General features: G+C 40.8%; 1 protein-coding gene across 4 annotated transcripts in view; it reads left to right on the plus strand.

Moving 5' to 3' along the window:
* Positions 1-24432, plus strand: part of HIVEP1 (HIVEP zinc finger 1) — a 140091-nt gene that overhangs the window by 114566 nt on the left and 1093 nt on the right. For 3 of the 4 annotated variants that reach the window (XM_024763817.1, XM_024763811.1, XM_024763828.1), the window contains 3 exons: positions 2623-2724; positions 21676-22187; positions 23772-24432. The exon at positions 23772-24432 is cut by the window's right edge and continues 1093 nt beyond it. In XM_024763817.1, the coding sequence (XP_024619585.1) occupies positions 2623-2724; positions 21676-22187; positions 23772-24432 (1275 nt within the window). The other variant, XM_024763837.1, reaches the window with a different exon arrangement.

The following is a 24432-nucleotide window of genomic DNA, read 5'->3' on the forward strand; positions in this document are numbered from 1 at the left end:
GGCAGTTCTCTTTTTTATGGTCGCTTCCTTGTAGAAGTCTACCTTTTAGGAATATATGTCAAACAGATTCCATAGTACCTTGTAAAGGTAGCTAAATAATAAAAGACTTGTTTTTAGATTAGGCTGTAAATTTTGCCCTACTCTGATTTACTTTGTTGTCCCATTCTTGAATGTGTCTGGTTATTAACAGAAGGTAATAGTGATGTAATGGCATGCTATATAAATAGGAGTATGCAAAGATAGCATGGTACTATCAAAGGAATGATCTGCCCTCCTAGAAATTGATGCTTCTGATGGTAATGCTCGTAAATCTGTACTTCATCATTTGTCCTCTCGGTTTATTTTATGAATGCATTTTCAAAATAATTTTAATTGATTTGTTTTCACTATTCTGCTTTAAAGGTCAGTCAGCTCCGTCAGCGAGCTTGCATCTCTGCAGGATTTAGTTCCATTTATATCACAGAAAGCTGGACTTTATATATAGCTATAGGAACCCAGAAACAAAATCTTTCATGCTTTCCAGAGGATTTATATTAATGTTTATTAAGTCTGTTGGAAAATTTATCTGTTAAGTTAATGCACAGCCTTGCTAGGGGATATCTGCATTTGAATGTACATATTTTGCACATTGAAATGCAAATTGTTTTATTTTAAATTATTTAAGAAGTTGGTTAATAATAAGTAATAGCTCAAGTTATGAGAAAATATGCTTATTAAAAACTCATATTCCCAAATCTGCCTAGTTACAATTATACATTAACTTCTCAGAAAGCAAGTGACCTCCATGGCTGTCTGTTTAGGGAACAAAAGCATTTTGAAAGCACTATTAGTGGACCTTGTGATTTGGTTTATAATATTGTCATCATACTAGAAAGTGTTTTGACTAATAAGTGGAAATTTCAGCTACAATAAGATGGGAAAACTATTTTTCACAACTTCTAATGTGAAAATTTTGGAGCATACAGAAAAGTAGATATTTGCATAATGAACACCAGTATGCCCATCACGTTTTAATAATTGTTAATAATTTGCCATATTTGCTTCATATTTTATTTTTAAAGTGCATTTAAGGTAAATGTCAGACATGGCCAAGTCATTTCAGCCGGGCGTTATCTGTAGAATCACAGAGGTCAAGGTTTGCTGGATCTTAGACGTTATCTGGTCCGGACCCTCTCTTACACTTGAACCCCTTAAGCGCTAAGCTCTGGGATGCTGTGCATATTAACTAGTGCAAGAATTGGCCTAAACGGGCGTGACCAGTCCCACGGGCTTAGTGCAATTTTAGTGAAGGTGAGGCTCTATAAATAGTGCGATTTTGCAGGTCTTTCAGCTACTGCAGACTCAAATCTGGACCAATGATTCAAACATTGTTAGCTCTGCTGAAGGTTTATTCTGAAATACTAGTTTGCCCTGCTCGCCAAACTCAGCGTTTAGATTTTATTTTCGAAAGAGACAATTTTCCCTGCTTGGCAATTTTGTGTGTGTGGCCTTATCTACTCAAGCTGCTTGGTATCCTCAAGAGAATTTGAGCTCTCCCCCTGCGTTAATGATCACTTGGGGCCAGCACACCCAGTGGTTCCCAGTTAATCTGGCGATACTTCCAGAGGTGTACACCAGCTGCCAGAGGAAACACACCTCTAGGGATACTATTATGAGACTTGTAGTCAGTATGGTGAAGTAAAATTAATGTAGGAAATTCTTTCTCTTGTTCCAAACACACAGAAATACTATTTATAGTACAACAACCAACTGTAGTTTTAAATAGATGGCCAAGCTTGAAATTTAGAAAGAAAGACTCCCAGCCACCAAAAATAAGGAAACTCCAAACTAGCATGGTGAACAGATATTAAAAAAAAAAAAAAGTCCGTAGGGACATCAAGCCAGATATACGCCCACAGGCCTGGGATTTAATGCTGCCAGATATATGCCCACGGGCCTGGGGTTTAGTGCTGGTCCTGGAATGGCATCTGCGACCTCTGAAATAAGCATGGCTCTCCTGTCCAGTGACTTTGGACCATGTGGGGGAAAAGCTACCTGCTAAAAAGCAAAACCCTATACCTGTGCCATGCCAAAAGAACCTCACAGACGGATCCAGGATTAGTGTAATGAAACTGTTAAGGTCCCAGGCAGAAGCAATTGGAAGGCTGACCCATAGAGATGTGTCTACAACCCAGGGTACTTAAGACTCCATGGAAACCAATCTTGCTGAAGATAAGTTTACAATAAAAATTTTAAAATGTGCAAGGAAATAAAGTACTATGAGGGAAAGCCAGCGCACACAACTGGTGGAGAATTCAGAAACCACAGATCATAGTGCAATCTGAAAGGGACTTTAAGATGTTCTAAGGAATAAATAGGGACTAGAGAATAGTAACCATAGGCAAAAGTAGACATAATCAAAGTTGAGGAGGCAGATTTGAAAGAGAGAGAGATTATTACTAATAACGAGGTTATTACAGCCTATAGATACCAGTATTACTTTTTTGAGCAAATTTTAGTCACTGGAATTGTATAACCACAATCTGTACTTTCACTTGAAATAGGAATGGAATTTGCCAGTGTTGACAAATGCAATAGCAAAATAATACTATGTAAGCTTAGTAAACATTCTTTTCCCTTAAGGAAATCTGACAAAACACATGAAGTCCAAGACACATAGCAAGAAATGTGTGGATTTAGGCGTCTCAGTAGGTTTAATAGATGAACAAGATACAGAAGAATCAGGTAAGGCTTTATTCCATATTTTTCATAAATGCTATTTACAATGTACTCTTTTTTTTCTTTGCATCCATACTCTTCTTTCCATTCCCACTGATACTGCTCAGTTCCTACTTTCATTACCTCTTATTTATACTATGTGATAGCCTCCTAATCAGTTTTTTCACCTTCCCTTTGTCTTCCTTCCTTTGCATCTATCCCCACTGACGTTAAGTTAATCTTCCTGAAGCATGTGTCTGACCATACTGTTCCCCTGCTCCAGGTCTTCCATTGGTTTCCATTTGCCTACCAAATAGAATATGAGCTACTTGACCTCAAGTAATTCCTCAGAATCCTTTATAATCTGATGCCTGCCTACTTCTTCACCTTTATCCCTCATCTCTCTCTCTCTTTCACCTGCCCTAATGCTTGAATTTCCTGCTTACATGACACTGATCCGGCTCTCTGCCTATAAAGCCCTCACCCTCAATCCCCACACAAACGTGGCTCCCCGTCTGCATTGGTCAAAATCTTATTTTCCTTCAAGATCTAGCTCAAATCCACTGCCGTCATGAAGCCTTCTCTGATTTTCCCTTCCCACACCACTTGCGGGAAGCAATTTTTCCCTTTTCTCAACGCCTGTAATATTTTAGAGTTCACTCTCTGAGAGTATTGAATCCCTTTCTGCCATAACTTTTTTTTATTATTTACATGCTTCCTCCCTTACCTCTTCGCTGATTCTCAAGCGTGTCATGAGTAGAACTGATGCCTGAGTGATACTCGCTGCGCCCGCAGCCCAGCGCAGTGCCCTGCTCATGGCAGCTGCTCTGGAAATATTTGGGGAATAAAACATTTGTTTGCTTCCCCAAATTGTTTATTAATTTGAAAAAGGTTAACTGGTTGCTTCCCTAACGATGTTAAGCCAACAAGTAGAAGTATTTATCTCTAACCAGTTTTGAGGGGAAATTAAGCTGTCCATCTGTTCTGACTAGTCAGACAATAGAATTATTTTTTGGTAAGACTTTTTGTTTTAACCCAAGGATTTATCAACAAGAGATAAGTTTTAAAAAAAAAAGTTGTCCCATTGCTGTTTTGAAAAACACCCTAAATTAAAGATTTACCTGCTTGCTATGTTTCAGTTAGTATGTACTAGTTTGATGTAGAAAAAATTTCCAAAGAGAAAATGGTGAGGACATCTTTGAAAATGCAGGTTAAAAAAAAGCAAATGCTTTTCATTCCACCGGACAACCAGTAACACACTGAATGAATCAGCCTGAATTTGTTTCTAAATATGCAAGAGAAGTGACTCACATCTTAAGTGCTACAGTTGATATGATTTCGTATTTTAAGCACAAGGAGAGGATTGCCTTTAACTTGAATTTTGGGAAATAAGTGGATGTATTATCAGTAGAAGGAAAATATAATCATAACAAACTTAGGACAGTAAGGAGGTTTTTTTTTTTTTTTTTTTTTTTTTTTTTGAACCAGGGCACGAACCCGTGTCCCCTGCATCGGCAGGCGGACTCCCAACCACTGCGCCACCAGGGAAGCCCCAGTAAGGAGGTTTTTAGTGCTTTATAGACACTTTGATGCTCTGATATATATTGGGGATGGCAGTATCAGGATTTAAAAGTATATATCAAATTAACATGTGTAACTTTTTGTCCTAGGAACATACGTATTAAAAACTGATTTTTGAATGGCTAGGAATTGAATTCTGTGTTGATGTCTTTGTATAAAGACACACATTTAATAAAATTAATTAATTTACTTCTAACGTAAATAGTCTGTTTGATTTATTTTCTGCTCTTAGTAGTCATGCAGTAAATTAACTACCATAACTATTTAAGTGAAAAAAAAATCCCTCTTTATTATCTATTTGCTTTATTGCTATTACGCTGAGCGATTCAGAATTTAAAAGCTAGGGAAATGAGTGACGCTTTCAGCGGGTATGTCTGTTACCCGGAGACTAGAAGAGGCACAAAGTAGAGGTTACAATATGAAATGCTAATTTCTGAAAAATGCATAAACGTTAAAGGCATTATTATCATAATATATACTCTTAGGTGTTTTACTTCTTTAAGAAGATGAGTCTTATAAAAATTAAGTAAAATGTAGAATCTTCTAAACTGCCAAGGGAAGGTAGTATTTATATCCCAAATTTACATAGGAGAATTAAGTGTAGTTTCCATTAATTATCATGCGTCGTTTAGATTGGCCAGCTGACTGATGGACTTACATATCTATCCGTTCATTTTTATTATTTCTCACCTGATTCCAGAAACACTTGAAGCAGGTCTTAGACTATAACTCAAACTTGATAGCCTAATTCCCAATTCAGATGAGATCCTCTGATAAAACTCTAGGTAGTTTTAACCTGTTTTTTTTTTTTTAATTACTGTACTTATCAGTAGTATACTCAAAGTTTTTTCACGGTTTTAATTGAATAGTAAATTATAGCACATAGGTGGATTTTGCCAAGTGCTATGTCATACCTCGTAGTTCTTTATAATATGCCAACAAAATATATTCCTCCACTTTTGCTTTATTATAGGCTTGGAACGTAGGTATAAATGTGGCAAACGCTGTTTCAAACAAATGGTCTGGTTTTCCCTTTATTATTGTCTTTTGTGCTTTTAAAAATATTTTGAGATGTTTTTTAAAAATACAGAAAGACTACAGAGAGTTTTACTACATGCACTCATGTATGCACACCAGAGTTGGGGATTATAAATATTTTCTCACATTTGCTTCAAGTCTTTTTCATAAATTGTGTCTTTGAAAATTGTATTTTCATAAATTTGTATTTTTGGAAAAAAACAAGCTAAGTAAGGCACTACACGTTAGGTGCAGTATCCCTAACTCGCCCTTGCCCGTCACACTCCCTCCCAGAGGCAAACACTAACTGCACTTAGGGGTTTTCTTTCAATTCATTTAACATACGTGTGTATATCCACACATAGCATGTGGTTTTGTTTAAGTTTGTATTCCAAATTTGCATGAACAGTACCACCTTGTATGTAGATACCTGGAAAATTAATTTTGCTCTATAATTTTAAATTGTTGTCTAGGATAATTTCTATTTCTGCACATCCTTAACTATACCTGATGCTACATGCCTTTTAGTTTGGGGCCACCTTGATGGATGCTAGTCTGCTGTCTTTGCTTATATTTTCTTGATTGCTGTCCTAAGTTTGGATCTTATTATTCTTTGGGAAGAAGTTTCACTCTATTAAACTGATGGTAGTTAAGAGATGGGATCTTGCTTAGCAATTCTTTAGATGTCTATGTTTTTAGAGAGGAAAGCGCAGAAGCCCACAGTGTGATGCTGCGTGTCCGCAGGGTGTACTGTTTTCTAGTCCAACACCAGCCTAGAATATTCTAGGCATTCTTTTTTCACTCTCCTCTACTGGATCCTCCTCATCTCCCCAGCCTCTGAATGCAGTGCCCAGGGCTGCGGTTTCTAATCTCTCATCTCTTCTGTCTGTGCTCCCTCCCCAGGTAGCCTCGTGCAGTCTTCCGACTTTAAATACCATCTATATGCTGATGATTCCAGTATCCGCTCCAGACTTGCATGTCCATCTTTCCACTCACCATCTCCATCCACTTGGATGTCTGATAGACATCTAGAGTGTGACGTGCCCCAAACTCCTGGTTTCCCCCTTATGTGACTCTAAGAAGCACGCTTCCCTGAAGTCCTTCTCCCATCCTTCCAGCTGCTGGACCAAAAACCTTGAAGTCGTACTTGGTGTCCTTTGGCTCCAATCCACCAGTAAAACCTTTGGCTCTTCCTTCAAAACGTATTCGGCAACGTACCGCTTTGAACCACCTCTTCCTCCCAGCCCTGGTCAGAGCTATCATCACGTCTTCTAAGTTGCTTGCAGTAGCCCCTCACTGGTCTCCGTGGTTCAGCCCCTGCCTCTTTACAGCCTGCTTTCAACACAGCAGCCAAAGTGGTTTCTACAAGTTACGTCATTGCTTTGCTTAAAACCCTCCATCAGTTTCCTGTCTCGTTCGGAGCCGTGGTCTGTGTCCCCTGCGAGCACCACGCCTCTGAAACTCAGCTTCACTCCCGCCTCCCCTGCCCCTCAGCCGCAGCCACCCTGATCGCCTGCCTCGGTGGCAAGCACACCCAGCTGGCCCCTTTCCAGGGCCTTTTCTGTTTTCTTCCCTTTGGACTGCCCTCCACCAGGTGCTGCAAGACACGCCATCATCTCTCAGTGCTCTTCTGCTCAGATGTCACCTTATCAGTGAGGCCTTCCTGAAGCTCCCTAGAGAAAAGAGCACCTCACCCTCTTACTGCCAGCATTACTCACGCCCCCGACCTGCTTTCTTTTTCCGTATAGCACTTACAACAACTTACACGTGAGAGTGTGTGTATTTATTATCTGTTCCTTTCAACTAGGAAATGGAACATAAGGACGGCGATCTCCCTGTGGTCACTGCTGTATCGCCAGCACTTGCTGGGATTGTGGCTAGCCGCAAATCATCGGTAGTAACTAGTTGTAGATTGAATGGATGAGTGGAGAAAAATGACCTACAATCTGTCAGGAAATCGTTCAATATTGTTGTTTTTAGAATACGATATGCTAGTTTTCCATTAAATTCCTTCACTACAATTTGGTGGTAGCTGTAATACAGTATTTAGTGCCTTTACCTATGAATAGCGTTTACATGATTTGGCCGTGGTCGATATAGGAATTTTCAAGGCGACGATGGCCATTCATTTGTTAATTTCTTATTTATTGGTTATTAGATCAGAAGACTAGAAGATATTTTAAGTTATCCTGACGATTCCATTTCTTCATCCTCAGTAATGATCTGGGCAGACTGCTAAATATCTGTTCCATTTTTCAGTGGTTCCAGAGAAGAAGAGTTTATTCTCTTTGTGATTTATTATCTATTTAGCACTGCAGCAACTGTCTAGTATGTCCACAGTCACTGCCCTCAGGAGCTCCTCGCCTGTGGCTGTGATGTTGGGACGTTGGAGTGAGCTCAGACTTGGCAGGGTCCACTCCTCAAGGCTGGGATCTGGGAAGGACAGTGACGGCCTCGTCTGGAACAGAAGGATGACTAAGGGTATCCTAGGAGAACGAAAAGAAAGGAAATATATCAAAATATAATTATCCATATATTGCTTTGTTTGAAAAAGTATTGATGAGGGGGTGGGGTAGAGGAGGGCAAGCATTCTGGACCGAGGGAGTTGTTGAGCAAAAGCCCAGAGGTTGGGAGAGGGGAATAGGGCATCAGGAGTATAAATGGGGCAGGATGAGAGAGTTGGGCAGGGCGCTGGGGACAGGTCCTACTATGCAGGGGAGTTTTAGCACCTTCCTTTAAGAAAGTCTGAGGGATTTTTTTTTTTTTCTTGTATCATCTAAAGTAATTTAAAGCCACTACCTCTTTAGTCCCATATACATCTGACTTTTAATCTGGATTATTTTCTCAAATGTTTTTTAAACAAGCAAACAACAAATAGTAGGCTTTTAATTTGTGTCCCAGGAATTTTCATTGCTGAGCTTTTGTTTGTTTTTTCTATCTGCCGCTGCTGTTTTATTTTGTAGTGGGAATTTAGACAATAATGACTAAAAGAAGCATGATTTCTTTAAGTGGTTAGTCCCATGCAACAGCAACGATAATAAATAATACCATAGAGCAAAAATCTTTTCGGGGGGGACTTCCCTGGTGGTCCAGTGGCTAAGACTCCATGCTCCCAGTGCAGAAATTTAGACAATAATGACTAAAAGAAGCATGATTTCTTTAAGTGGTTAGTCCCATGCAACAGCAACGATAATAAATAATACCATAGAGCAAAAATCTTTTGGGGGGGGGACTTCCCTGGTGGTCCAGCGGCTAAGACTCCACGCTCCCAGTGCAGGGGGCCCGGGTTTGATCCCTGGTCGGGGAACTAGATCCCACATGCCACAGCTAAGAGTTCACATGCCGCAACTAAAGATCCCGTGTGCTGCAACTAAGACCCAGTGCATTAAATAAATAATTTTTTAAAATCTTTTTCTGAAAGGGTGTTTTTATAAACAAAGTACCTCAAGGTTTCAGCATCCCTCATTCTCTACCAGATGGAGTTTACAGGTTTGGGTGGAAAGTCTGGTATGATTTTTTCCCTTGTGACACCCAATTTTGTATGTATATATGTATAATGACTCATTTAGAAATCTTGCTGTTCATTTATTAAATTAGGGAGCATTATTCCTCCTGGAATTCATTTCTACTGAGCAGCACCAAGGTGTAGAACTTTCCCCACAGACTAGACTATCATAAAAGATAAGGACTTGATTTTTTCCTACCTTAGTGTTTCCGTGTATGTTTTAAAACCATGCCCTTATCAACTCCATAAGGGTGTTGCACGAAGTAGTGGCGTGTGTTATGAAGTGTTTCATTTTACTATCAATTTAATTTTCCAAGGAAAATTACAAATTATTAGCCATATAGTAGTAGTAGAAGTAGTGACTAACTTTAAAAAAAAATAGGAGGGAGAATATTTTCAACTATCATTAGTTTTAATCTTTGAGGTGTACATCTGCTCGTAGAAGGAAGCTTGGGGTCCAGAAGCTGGTCGGTGCCGAGTGATCTGACATGCTGGGTTCTCTCTCCCCCTGCTTCCTCCCTCCCCGTAGGAGTTTCCCGCCTCCCTGATCACACCTGGAAGCCTCCCCCTTCTCAGGGATCAGGCTCATGACAGCGGTTCCTTCTGAGGCTTCAGCCGCCGGCTCGAGATGGCTGCCTGACAGTGTGTTCCCCATTTTCCTGGCCCAACAAATGAAAATAAGTGACGAAATTGCATCGTGTAATGTAGGGTCTTTCCACACATAACTTGCTGTCTTTTCCCTTTAATGATGAACAGTTTTATCAAGTGCTTTTGTGGCATCCTGGGGCCGTACTATCATTTCTCATACTCTTAATCTAATGTAACTCTGGTGTTAAGCCCACTGCCAGTGCGCTGCTGGAAACCGCACTGAGATTCCATTTGCTGCGTGTCTACGTAAAATTTCAGGAAAATGCTAAGGTTTGGCCAGCAGTTAGGTGTCACAGCAGTTTCTTACCTGTGTCCCAAAAGGTAGTGATTCCAGTGGCTCTTCCGATGCCTTTCATTTTGCCCTCACGGCTGCATTTATCCAGGGACGTGACTGATCTACTATATGAAATACGCAAGTATGAAATTACTGAGTAAACTCCTATCAGCGGAATCTCCTTTGTCACCTAGGCTTTCCTAAACACAGTCGAAGTTTCTCACTTAATTATGCAACTAGATTACAGATGGCTACCAAATAACGGTGATTAAAGAAAAATAAGTAGCCAAGTTCAGGAGCCACGTGTCTCTTGGGAAACCAGTACACTGACACATCGTCTTGATCAATACGAAAATTTGTGACATTAAGTCTTCTCTGGATACTGAATAAAATTCTTAAGTAGTTTTGATAGCCACCTTCATATTTCACGTTGACAGCAGGGCATTTCTGTCAGAAGTGGAGTCCTACAGCACCTTAGGAAGGACTATACAATTCAGCACACTTGTATGAAGGTCACATATACCTGAACAGCCAGTGCTAACAGGATATGCAAGAACTTGTTCCAGATATTTACACCTTGATTATCTCAGACATCTGGGAAATGGGGTAAACATTTTAAAGAAAAGAACCCCACAAGGATATTATTTGGGCGCCCTGATTCTAAATGCCAGGCTTTCCAGAATAGCAACCAGAAACCTAAGGATAGTGTTTCTAAGGTTTATAGGAAAGATTAGGGGGCTTGGTCGTTTGATCTTGTCTGTAGCACATACATAATCATCAAGAAATATCATCTCTGAGCTTTCACTTATTCAACAAAATTTGTTAAAGGCTCTCCAAAGGCCAGTGTTACTACAGAGTATCCCACCATATTTATTTTTGAAAACTCATTACCATTCGGTAATGTCTTGGTCAGCTTCTGGTTTTCTGGGAAAAGTCCAAGTCTTTTTGTTCTATGTTCATATTTAATTTTTCCTTAATATCTACCTTGTTTTGTTTATTTTCATCAAAGGTTTACTGTAGATTTATTTCTACTTATCTACGGTATTTCTTTTCCTGGTATTATCGTCAATCTTTTTCTTCTTTTGAATGTCCTAAACCTGTTTTCTGCTCTCTCCCAACTTGATAGTCTGAATGTCATTCACCAGCAGAATGTGCATGTTCCCTGGTTGACAGAGTGCTTATTAAAGGTCAGCGTGAAGAAGCTGGGATGCAGGAGCAAAGACCCCTGATTTGTTTTATTCTTTACTGCCCTTAAAACAGTGGGGTGTATGGCTGCCCTTTTTTTTTTTGCGGTACGCCGGCCTCTCACTGTTGTGGCCTCTCCCGTTGCGGAGCACAGGCTCCGGACGCGCAGGCTCAGCGGCCATGGCTCACGGGCCCAGCCGCTCCACGGCATGTGGGATCTTCCCGGACCGGGGCACGAACCCGTGTCCCCTGCATCGGCCGGCGGACTCTCAACCACTGCGCCACCAGGGAAGCCCTGCCCATTTTATCCTTCAGCAGACGAATTCTTGTTCCAATTTTCAAATGGAGTAAATTTAGAGATGTTGGGAAACATTTATTTTGAATTAAGCAGAGGGGACTATAAATTTATCTAAGGCAGCCATTAAAATTTGGACATTTGACATCTCACAGGAGTTTCCGTGTAGTTTAAAACTAGCAACTCAAGCTGTAGTTATAGTAGGTGTTCCTGAAAAGTCTAATCCCTCCAGCCAGCTGCACGTGTCCCTGTATTCTTGCCGTGCAAAACGATAGTCTCAGGAATTGCGTCCCTGTGTTCTTGGGGTATTAGTAAGTACTTTTTCGTTTTCACCTTTTGTGTCAAAAACCATGCTGCTGGCTGTTTGCTTTTCATGTCCTTGATCCGAAGAATGTTTTTGTCAACAGACTGCTTGGAATGTTAACATGTGCCCTCCACTGCCAGACTGGGAGAACCATTCAGTGTGGCAAGGTGCAACTGGAAACACTGTTCCCGCTGAAGGTCAAGTACTTAGGGTGATGCGTGTAAGAGGATGGCATTAGATCACAGGATTTAAAACCTGTATCACGTTTACCCTTAAAATAAATTTAATGAATTTTTCTAAATGAAGTGCTTTCAAAATGACACCTGTAGAATATGTCTTTGTCACTGGGATGTTTACAGAAAACATTATTAGTTCTTTTAAGAGAAACTTTCATGCACAATAAGAAACCATGATAGGTCTTGGGACTTACAGTTAAAGAAGTGTGTATGTCGTTAATGAACCGTGCAGATACACTGCCTTTTGGTTTACTGCCTAAAGTTAACAAACGTTAAACCCTGGCTCATTATGTTGTTAAGATGAAAACATAGTTTAATTTAAAAAACCCAAACAAAAACCCATTACTGCAGTAGTTGCATGCTTTAAAAGACTTTTCCCCCAGGTTTCCCTCGTTTGTCTGGATTTCAGAGTGATTTTTCTAAACATGAGGAAAACAAAAGCAGACCAATTACAGCAGTAGCAGAATGTTGAAGAGGGAGGTGCTGCGGACCTCCCAGGGGAGCCTGTCTGAGGGAGGCCCCGCCTGGCTCAGCCAGCAGGGGTCACTGTCGGGCAGCGATGGGAGGGCAGCCTGGGGTTCATCCAACTGAAATCAGATTTTGAAACACATCTTTAGGGAAGTGGTTTGACATAAATTACTTTTGAAAAACAATATCGCTGCATTGTTTACCTTCTTTTTCCCTCATGAATTTAAATTCACAGAAAATAGAAGAATTAATTTTACACATACGTAAAATTGTACTGAGTAGTAGAAAGTTTTATTTATAATGAGTTGGGAATGTATCTAGGAGGGCAGAAATTAAATAGAAATTTTATAGGCCATTTATCTATGAATTTGTTCTGTAAGTATGGGTTCCTTATACCTGTTCTAGGGTCCTTGGGGGATGCAGAGGGGTGAGCTACAGCCTTCACCCTGCTGGAATGGTACAGTCTACATTGTACAAACCAAAGAAGGAACAGTTGTCATAGAGTATATCTTACTGGAGTAATGACGAGACTCCTAAATACAAAAAAAAAAACCTGTTTCCAAATTCTGACTTTGATGCTTTCCAGCTGTATTTAAGTCTCTTAACTTCCTGTGTAAAATGAGTTTGGTATCAGCTCTGTCACGAGTGGCTGTTAGGTTTAAACATAACGAGTAAAATGTTGGCAAACCTTTTCTGTAAAGGGCCTGATAATCAGTATTTTAGGCTTTGTGGGCCGCACAGTCTCTGGCATGACAACTAAACGTTGTGAGTGTGGCAGGAAAGCTGCCATAGACAGTATGTAAATGATGGGCCTGGCTGTGTTCCAGTAAAACTTTATTTAAAAGAACAGGCGGGAGCCGCGTGAGGCCAGCAACTATGGTTTGGCAGCCCCTGATACGATAGGAGCTCAGTGTAGTATGCCGTCGTAGTTACTATGCTCAGTAACAGGCTGTAGCAAAACGAGCAGTATCACAAAGTGCAAAATGGCAAGTTCTGGAGGAGTTAAGACGTCTGTGTTCTTGACCTTGCTGACTTGTCGTGGGCAGGTCACTTTTCCTTTCTGGGTCTTCTACTCTGCACAACTTCTGACCGGATAGCAACAGTCTTCGTTGGGGGTAGGGGTTAAGGGGACAGGGCAGTAATACGAAAGGACTTTTCTTAGCATGCCTCCAGAGAGCAGAGGTGTCTGGGCTTTGTTTTGGTGCTGTGGATATTTAAAAGGATGCCATTGTCTTAGGTTCATTTACGTTATCCATTGTATCTTGTTCCGGTCACTCTAGAATATCCACCCTGTTTAACAAATATGTAATGACCCCAAATTCATTTTTAGGTTCCCAAACCTTGACAGGGGTCTTCCCCTTCAGGAGTTTTACGACCCAGTGCATGTAGAGAGATAAATATTATTCAATCCTTATCTTGGGGAAGGAAAACTACAGAAAGAAATCCCAGCTCTTCTCAAGTCCTCTGTGAGCTGTAGGCATGTGGCTCTGTCCAGGGAGAAAGAAAGGTCCAGGGACACCAGCCTGTACGTCTTCCCACCCATAATACTTCAAACCTTGATCTGAAGTATAGGACGATCAAGGCCAGAGAACATTAAAATGGAGCCAAGTAGTTTTACCCCCTTCCCCATTAAAAAGCTTACGGTATTCTTTATAAATCCTCCTCATACATTGCATACACTGGAATTTTATATCTACATGTAAAACTAAAAACTTTGAAGATTTATAGTATAACTAATTATTCTTAAACTTCCATACTTACTGTAAAATACAGTGTATTTGTTGTGAAATGAAAAAGGTTATTAGTTTACATTTTCCTTGGGGATTGTATTTTATATGTTCTACTCTTCATAATGAAATAATTACTCGAAGCTTTTAATGTCTGTACCTGTAAATATTCAACTCACTCATGCATATTTATAAGCTAGGTTATTGACTGTAGTTCATCGTTGACCTTCTTTCAGATCATTCTGTGGTTAGGTTTTTATAATGTGACATCTGAATGTGGAGACCTGGGTTTAAACCTTGGCTCTGACACTTCTGAGCTGTGGGCTTCACACTTTAAAATAATTAACTGCTTTTAAAATTTTTTTAAATCATTGTCTGATAAAAAGTCAGGTCCTTAATTAGTCCTTGTTTTAGTTATGATCAGATAGCACTGGTCTGTCTGTAGTTCTAAGCTGGGTTCTCTCGCAGTCTCGATGGCTAGAACCGGAGTAGAGGCATTCAGGCATCATACGTACAACCGAATAAGAACTGCAAAAATAGGTACAAGATACGAGGTAAGAATAGTGTTAGGTGCCAGATATTTAAAGAGTGTGCGTGTGTGTGTGTGTGTGTTAGGATGTATTTTGGAGAAATTACCTGTGCCTTTAAATTAAACAAGAGAAGTGTTGGAATTTGTTTCAATTAATAGTTTCCTATTAAATGGAAAGAAAAAAATTGCTTGTCAGAAAGAGAAGTCTTGATGGGTATAATAAGAACAGCAGGGCGATGGAGATTGCGCAGGCTTATCCGAATGAGACAGAATATTGGTGTCAGTAAAGTAAAACAAAGGTCCTGGAGCGATGGCAAATGGGTTTTTCCTTAATGTCATTTCTTAAAAGATTATTTTGGTCTTTGTAGAAAGTCGAAAAACTAGTAGAGAGAGTTCTTGTATATTCTTTACCCAGCCTCCCCTGTGCTAGCATCTTACATAGCCAAGAACATTTGTCAGCTCAGGATTGCTAACTAAAGCATAGGACTTACCAGTTTTTCCCCTGATGTCCTTTTCCTGTCCCAGGCTCCCCTTCAGGATCCCACATCACACTTAGTCGTCGTGGCTCCTCCAGCATGTCCCTCAGTCTTTCCTGTCTTTCATGACCTTGACGTTTATAGAGAGTCCTGATCAGTTATTCTGTAGAATGTTCTCAATTTGGGGTTTTCTGATATATGCTCACAGCTGGATTGAGGTTATACATTATTGGGGAGGCGCCATAGGGTGGTTATGCTTTTCTTAGTGCATCATATCGGGGGTACAGTATGTCAGTATGTATTATTGGTCATGTTAACCTTCTTTACTTGGCTACGGTGATGTCTGCCAGGACTAGCTACTGTAAACTTACTGTTGTTCCCTTTATAAATATTAAATATTTGCGGAGATACTTTAAAACTATGCAGATATCCTATTTATGCATTGATGGATCTTGCCTGTGGTAAGTATTGCTGTGGTGTTCTAATTTATCAATTAGAATTTTTCTGCAAGGAAAAGTTACCATTTCTCCATTAGTTCATTCATCCATTCATTCATTTACATCAGTATGGACTCAAGGTTATATATTTTATTCTTTGGGTTATAATCCAGTTATTTATTGTTTGGCTCAAGTTCTCATTGACCATTGAGAGCTCTTTGAGGTCTGTTCCTATGCCCTTTCAACATGCTGCTTCTTTTTTTTCTTTAAGTGGTTCCTTACTTTTTTTTTAATTTTTATTTTATTTATTCATTTATTTTTGGCTGTGTTGGGTCTTTGTTGCTGCGCCCGGGCTTGCTCTAGTTGTGGCGAGCGGGGGCTACTCTTCGTTGCGGTGCGCAGGCTTCTCATTGCAGTGGCTTCTCTTGTTGTGGAGCACGGGCTCTAGGCGTGTGGGCTCCAGTAGTTGTAGCATGTGGGCTCAGTAGTTGTGGCTTGTATGCTCTAGAGCACAGGCTCAGTAGTTGTGGCGTATGGGCTTAGTTGCTCCTAGGCATGTGGGATCTTCCTGGACCAGGGCTCGAACCCATGTCCCCTGCATTGGCAGGCAGATTCTTAACCACTGTGCCACCAGGGAATCCCAGTTCCTTACTTTTTGACACCCAAGATGTTCCAGCCATGGAGTTCACCATTTCCTCAGGGACCCCTGGTTCACTTTACTGGAGAATGGTATTTAGGAACCAAGATCTAGCCGCTAGGTGATGTGTTTCTGGCTACTAACCTGTCACTGCTTCTAGCCCCTCTTGCTGGATAGAGCTGGGAAATATGCATATTTATGCTAACTCGTACATATACGTACATCTGTGTTTATTTCTGTATCTGTGTATGTGTATGCACGCACACACGCGCGCACACACACACACACACACACACACACACAAACGAGAACATGAGTCCATACTGATCATTCCAGTTCCAGTCCAGTCCCACAGAGTTTATTTTAGCCTGCTCCATTTCCTTTCACCACCAGTGAGAAACCTTCTCATCTACAGTATGTTCACTTATTTGTTCAACTCTAGCATACCAATACACTAGTTCCAGAAATGCTGACCCACCTGTGAAAAACAGGTTTACAATCACAGCACAGTGTTTGTATGCAGCTCTTTCTGTCTTTAGCCTTCACATTGTCTGGTCAGAACCCCCTTTGCCAGGGTTACCTAGGTCATGGTTGTGGAGTTCATTTGTACTCAGCCATCTGTCTCAGCTTGCATTTCATCTCAGATTTCCACCACATCCTGGTTAGTTGTGTTTGTATTTACACACCCTACAGTTCACCTTAGGGTGCACAGTTCTGTGGTTTTCGACAAATGTGTACAATCGTGTGTCCAGCCCCACAGTTCCACAGAGAACAGTTCCATCGCCCCAAAATTCCTCTGCGCCACTTCTGTATAGACACCTCCCCCCTGCATCCAACAGCCCCTAGCAGCCACTGATCTCTTTTCCTCCCTGTATTCGTACGTTTTCCAGAGTGTCATATGAAAGGAATCAGAATAAGGAGCTTTGGGGGTCTGGCTTCTTTCACTTAGCAGGATACATGTGAATTTGCCCATGTTTTTGTGGGCGTCAGTAGTTCATTCCTCTCTATTTCTGAGTAGTATTCCGTCGTATTGATGTGCCATAGCTTCGTAGCCACTGGCCACTTGAAAGATACCTCTATTATTTCCTTCCTGCTCCTTGCTTTCCGTTTAGTTTGATTGTCTTTTTCTAATTTCTAAGGCTGAGAACTTAGATTATTTATCTGAGACCTTTCTTCTTTTCTAATAGAAGTGTTGGATACAATAAATTTCCCACTAACCACTGCTTTAGCTGCATCCCACGAATTTTGAATGTTATATTTTGGTTTTGATCCAGTTCAAAATATTTCTAACTTTTCTTTGAGACTTTCATTTCTGACTCATGGATTGTTTAGAAATGTGTTATTTAATTCTGAAATATTGGGGGATTGTTGATATATCTTCCAGTAACTGATTTCTAGGTTATTCTGTATTCAAGCAAAAAACGTAAGTATGATTTCTATTCATTGAAATTTGTCGAGGTTGGCTTTGTAGCTCAGAATATACACATTGGTGAATGTTCCACGTACACTTAGAAGGAAAGCATATTCTGCTCTTTGGGTGGAACATAACTGTTAACTAGGTCTAGATGGTTGACAGTATTTTTCAAGTCTTCTGTGTTCCTACTGATTTTCTGTATACTTGTTTCATCAGTTACTGAGAGTAGAGGGTTGAAGTCTTCAGCTGCAGTTGTGGATTTGTTTATTACTTTTTTGTTTTAGCCTCATTTATTTTGAAGCTCTGGTTTCATTGCTACACATTTAGGATTGCTGTATGTTTGTGGAAAGGTAACCCTTTTATCATTATGTAATGTTCCTGTTCATCCTTGATAATATTCCTTGTTTTGATGTCTGCTTTGTCTGATATTAGCATATAGTTTTTTCAGCTGTATTTTAGTTAATTTTTAAAGGTAGATCTTTCTACAAACTTTACTTTCAATCTATTATGTCTTCATATTTAAAATGGATTTCTCATCCATAATATATACTTGGGACTTGCTTTTTTACCCAGTCTAGCAGTCTCTCTCTTTAAATTCATGTGTTAGACCCTTCCTTTTATTTTTATTTTTCATGTAGTTGGAATAAAATCTATCATCATGCCAGCTGTTTCCTATTTGCTTCATTTTTTCCTTCTTTTTATGCCTTAATTAAGCATTTTTATGGTTCTGTTTTTCTCCTCTGTTGACTTATTTGTGTCTTTTAAGAAAATTTAGTCATCTGCCTTCAAATAATATTCCATTTCTTTACATGTAGTGTAAAGACTTTATATAGCAGCGTATTCACAATTCCTCCTTTTCATCCTTTGTGCTATTATTGTCATACCATTTACATTTACACATGCTCTAAACATATAGCACATTTTTACTACTGTAGACATTAAATTATCTTTTAGAACAAGCATTTAAAAATTTTTTTAAATTTTATCTTCATTTATTGTATTTCCATTGCTTTTCTTTTTTGGGGGTAAATATGAGTTCCCATCTGATACCATACTCTCTGTGCCTAAAGAGCTTCCTTTAACATTTATTGTCAAGTAGGTCTGCTGGCAGTGGATCTCCTCAGTTTTTGTTTTCTAAGAAAGTCTGTACTTCTCTTTTATCTTTGAGAATTATTTTCAATGAGCATAGAACATAGAATTCTGGGGTTTTTTGGTTTTGGTTTTGCTTTTTTTTTTCCCCTTTTCTTTTCTTATCATTGTTACTGTGTTTTTCATTGCTAGCATTTCTTTTTTTTTTTTTTTTTTCCATAGTTTCATCTCACAGATGAAATTCCCACTTGGTAATATATATTGTTCACCTTTCTCGTTAGAGCCTTTAACATATTGGTCAATTATTTTAAATTCTCTGAAAGTTCTAACATCTATATCATATCTGACTGGCTCCGATTGCTTTTCCTCTTCTGCGTATGTTTTTTCTTGCCTTTTTGTATGCCTTGTAATTTTTGTTGAAAGCTAGACATCTTGCATAAGACAGTAGAGACTAATGTAAATGGTTTTTATGCCTAGCAAGGCCCTTTGTGTGGGAGTTAGAGCCTTTCTAGTCAAGAGTTGGACTGGGTTGGAGAGATTTGTTGTTGTTAAGGCTACCATCAGAGCACCAAAGCCTTCAGATTCCTATAGAGCCGCTTCTTGTTTGGGGTGGGGGTTGGGTTATAAGAGAAATGCTTGTTCCTTTCCAGTTTTAGGTGTTTCCTTTGTGCTATGCCTCAGAGAGGGTGCTCTACACATTCTATTCTTCTCCTGGTCCTCTTCCAGCAGTATTTTGCTGTTACCTCTCATTTCAAGCTCCTTAACTTGGCATTAGGGGGTGAAGGGGAGGATGGGATGCCACCTCTGTTCTGATGCAGCCTCAGCCTTCTACGTGCACCATGTTCTCAGATTTCTGGACTGTGGCCCTCTTGTTCTCCTTCCCTAGCTCAGCTGTTGTGGTGGACACGGCTGGCAACCTTGTCCCTCCTTAAGGAGTAGAGTTGTGTTTTTTCTGTTATTCACTCCCTTTCCCTACTGCAGTAAGTTTTCACCAAAGTTCCCAAGGGCAGCAATGCTTGTTGCCCTCCTCTTCACAGGACAAAGTGTTTGTTCCCTAGTGGAGAGAGGGGAGAGGGACCTAGGGGGAGTTCCTTGCCCCTCCTAAATGCTGCTGCTCTCCCCCGGATCTGGACCACAATGGATACTTAGTGCTCTTTTCTGTGAGTGCTTGAATGGTGTTCATGACATAGAGCCTGCAAGAGAATGTAGCCCCAGAGGAGTCACACAGCCCTTCCAGCCCACGCTTGGCTCTAACCAGTCTGTCAACCATTTAGCTGACCTCCCCCGACCCGTGTCCTGCTGCATCTGCCCCAGATGACACAAGCATGTGTCTCCTCTCTTCCTACAGACACTGTCTCTAGAGTTTGGGCTGTTTGATTGCCTGGGAGTTCAACCTTATAATGGGTTTAAGGAAAGTCATAAATTTAAAGTTAGGCCTGTTATTTAAAAAAGAAAAGAAAAGAAGTGATAGCTTTTACGATAAAGCAAGTCTCACCCTAGTCAGGCTTTGTGGCAGGGTTGGCCTCTGGTGAAATCAGCCTCCCTCTCCAGTAACCTGTTCCCTCTTGTCAGTCATCCGGGTTCTTCTGTTTTGTTTTGATTTTTTTTACTTTCTCCTTTGAAAGAAAAATTTTTTCTCATATTAAAATCTCTAAAAATACATCTGATTCGGCATTCATGTGGCAAATTCAAAATATATGGGGGATGACTCTCTAATTTTAGCATTTCAAACATCAGACAAGGTATCAGAGAGGGATCTGTGAGGCAGGAGGCAGGGCATCTACCCGGAAATCACCCATTCCATGTCCAGCATGGGCATCTGGTGGGATCCAATAGATTGGTGTTATTTTATGTATGATTTTACAGCAAAATAGTAGAACCCATAAATCAAAAGACATGAAATCACATATTAAAGAAATCTAAATGTATATGTTTTCTGTTTGAATGTTTTAATTATAAAAGTAACATATGCTTGAGATTAAAAAAAACATAAAAGTTCTAGTCTGTTCTGTCTCCTAGAAATAATCATCCTCAAATGTGTTGGTGTTGATGCTTCAAGACTTTTCTCTAAGAACTTATCTTTGTAATATAGAAAGAGTAGTAAATTAATATGCAAACCATTTGGAAAACCCAGGAAATATACCAATTAATTCTGTTTACGTTTTTTTCTCTTCAAAAAGGACATATAAATGCAGACTGTATCACAGCTAATTTGAACTTGGTCTGATGCCTTCTTTATTATAGCTCAGTGACAATGAATTGGGGTAGAGATTTTGCACTCCTCCTCCATTTAACTTTTTAAACTTTAATAGCTTTCTAAGGGAAAGTACCTCTAATTTTGCAAGATTTTGAATAGATAAGTTTTTAAATCCAATTTCACATGAGCTTATGAGATATCTGAAACTATTCCCTAGATTATCTTGAATGTTCCTTGTTAAACATAGTCTCACATGACATTATAAGGCTGATATTAATGACTTTTAATTAATGTTCCCCTTCCTGTGAGAAGTGGGTTGAGTCATTATAGAGAAAAATGATGGGAAAATTTAGTACCTTTCTCAGTTAAAAAAAAAAAATGTACAAGGATTAAATATTACAGAATATTACTACTCAGAGGACAGTGGAAATATACCTAAACTACTATTCAAATATAAAGGAAAATTATTCTGTTTGCAAACATGAAATACCATCATTTTTTTGGTTTTGTTTTCATTTGTTCAATAAAAGGGAGATACAAACAAGTAGATAGAGAAAAAGAGCTCAGAAAAAGAGCTGCAGTGAACTCTGTTAATTTTCTTTATATAGTTCAGTTTTCTTTTGCAGGTTTTACGAGTATAATATTTGAGGCCTTTATTTCTGGTTTTCGTTGTGTATCACCCTCTGCCTGTCTGCTCCCGCGAGGTTCATTTCACGTTCTGCATCCTTAACAAGCCTCCCTGGCCACGCCCCACTCTGTCGGCGCCTCACTCCTCTGATTCCTGCTGCACAGACTGACCTCCCCATGTCATTCTCCTCGACTAAACTGTAGCCTTTTTATGGGTAGAGCCCTTGCCTTGAACATTCCTCACACTATTGCCAAGCTTATAAAAAAGAAAAGGTTGCATTCGACCACTTGCAAAACATTCTGTAACATACCCTCCCGGTTGTTTTTATCAGATGAAAAACAAAGATGCAGTTACGAGCGGTCTGGATATGATCTTGAAGAATCCGATGGCCCAGATGAGGACGAGAACGAGAACGAAGACGAGGATGAAGACAGCCAGGCCGAGTCGGTCCTGTCGGCAGCCCCCTCGGCCACGGCCAGCCCGCAGCGCCTTCCGGCTAGAAGCGGCCTCCAGGACTGTCGGGGTGCTGACGAAGACGTCAGGATTCCTGATTGCTTCTCTGGGGGACACACGGACCCGATGGATGTTCTCCCGAGAGCGTTGCCCACCAAGATGACCGTGCTTAGCACAGTGCAGTCGGACTACGGCGGGAAGCCGGGGTCTCCGGTTAGGACCAGGCAGCGGGCTGCGGGGGACGAGGGTGAGGCAGCCGCTCCTGGACACTCTGCCAGGTCACCCGAGGCTGCGCCCAGGTCCCCGTGTCACCAGATGTCTGTGGACTACCCCGAATCCGAAGAGATCCTGGGAAGTTCTGTGGCAGGAAAGGCTGTTGCTTTAACACAGGTAATAACTTGGTGGTTTTCTTTTCGTTTAACCTACTGAATATGGGGAACCTAATGACGTAAGAAATCAGTGCACTTAAATTACTCATTTACAGCTAAGTCAGTTTCTTTAACCTTATTTTTTTGTTTGATTTAAGGCCAAAGGACATTTATGTCCTTTGGATTCTTGTTAGGTATTTTAGTCAGAGTTCGTATATTGTATTATAAGTCTGTGAAAGAACCAGTATATTTACAGTATACTCATTTGTTATTATTTGGTTTTTTTAAAAAAAAATCTTGGAATAAAAAATATGTGTGTGCCAACAGAGAATGTGAGTCTTGGGACCTACGTATTCCACGGCTTCCTCTGAGATGATCTTCCACTGGCATCGATGTGATGGATTTGCACTAAATTATCTGAACATTTTGCATTTTGCCCCTGTTAGCAGGCAGCCACCAGTTTCCATGGCAAAGTTAATGTGACCCAAAAAACGTATTAAGAAGTTCACTTTGCTTGAACGATCAAATTGCTGTGACAGCTTAGGAAAGCTTCCTGCCCAAGAACTAGCTCAGGGCCAGACTCAGGCCTCGGGAAAGTCACCCTCCATGTGTGCTGTGAATGATTTCCTGCTTTTACAAACCCTGGTGGGCTTGTGAGGAATCCGTTCTTCTCTCTCATTGACAGTTCTCTTACCTCTGGTATGGATTGATAATTGTAATAGGATTTATTTCTAAATGCGGCAGATTTTGGATTGCTGGGTATCACTGGAGAAAACTAAAAAGACTGTGAAAAGATTGGATTTCTGTAGCCTATCCTACATTAATATAATTTAAGTTACGTTCCTATTTAAGTAACTAATTAAATTAGTATGTACATTAATGTAGTTCCATAACACGGATATATCAAGAAAAAGCTAATATTTATATGATAATCTTGGGTGGAAGGGAGGATTGGTGAGATTTATCCCTTCTACTAACATTTCATTACTCTCACATTAGTCACCTGTGCTCTAACCTTCTCTATCCCCAAATCTCTCACACACCTGCCAATGGCTGGAAATCTGGTTTTCAGTAGACATTTCATACACTTAGAATAAATGAACAAATGAAAACTGCAGACCTTTCCGTTAATGGCAGCTCTTTATTTCATAAATGGAGAGTCCTCCAGTTAATTTCCCCCCGTGAGTCGATACTCATAGCCAACTAATATCTCAGAATTTCTCAGTAACTCCTAATCTCTAAAGTAGGGTGGAGCCGGTGGTGCCAGCAATAATGAAAACAACAATGGAAGAAGAATTATGGCCCCTTCTCAGGGTTAATTTCAGTACAACTGAGATGATATCCAGGAAGTTTGTTGGAAAAATGTGAAGTACTCTGCAAAACTTGTTGCTGACCTTTGTAAAGAGATGAAGAGCGTAATAGGTTTTAAGTTGGAAATTTATTGTTTAAATCAAAATACAACTTTTAGCAAGCTTATCATTTTTATAAAATACAAGTGTACATACTCTTACCTCAGGAGGAATAGACTTGACAGGAGCTAAACATTTTAGCTCAGTGACTAATAAGGAAGCTCTGCCATCAAGGACCGTTCCGTCTTGTCTTTTAGGGCCCATCATCCGTGAGCCTTCCTCCTCGGGGCATTGAGCGCAGCCCTCAGCCGGGAGGGGCACCTCCTTGCACGACCTCGCCTCGGCCCGGCGCTCAGGAGACGAAGCAGCAAGTCACTCTCCATCCGCCTCCAGGCCTGCCTTCTCCCCAGACGCATCTGTTCAGCCACCTTCCTCTGCATTCCCAGCTGCAGTCAAGGACACCGTATAATATGCTTCCGGTCGGGGGGATCCAGGCGGTCCCTGCCGGCCTCACATACTCCACGTTCGTACCCATCCAAGCTGGGCCAGTGCAACTCACGATCCCCGCTGTCAACGTCATTCACAGAACTGTGGGCACCCCCGGGGACTTGACCGCCGAAGTGTCCAGCGCTACCAGCCCCTCCGGAGTGGCTGAATTGAGCAGCGTGGTGCCCTGTATTCCCATCGGCCAAATCCGCGTGCCGGGCCTGCAGAACCCGAGTCCGCCGGCCCTGCAGCCCCTGCCGGCACTGAGCATGGAGACCGTCAACATTTTAGGCCTGGCCAGCGCGAACCTCGGCCCGCAGGTGCGCCCGCCCGGGCTCGCTCTGAACGCCGCAGTGGGGCTGCAGGTGGTGACCGCCAACCCTTCCTCCCAGAGCGGCCCCGCCCCCCCGACCCCCATCCCGGGCCTGGAGA

This window comes from Neophocaena asiaeorientalis, unplaced genomic scaffold (assembly GCF_003031525.2).
Source record: "Neophocaena asiaeorientalis asiaeorientalis breed wild unplaced genomic scaffold, Neophocaena_asiaeorientalis_V1.1 scaffold427, whole genome shotgun sequence".
In the NCBI taxonomy this organism is placed as follows: Eukaryota; Metazoa; Chordata; class Mammalia; order Artiodactyla; family Phocoenidae; genus Neophocaena; species Neophocaena asiaeorientalis.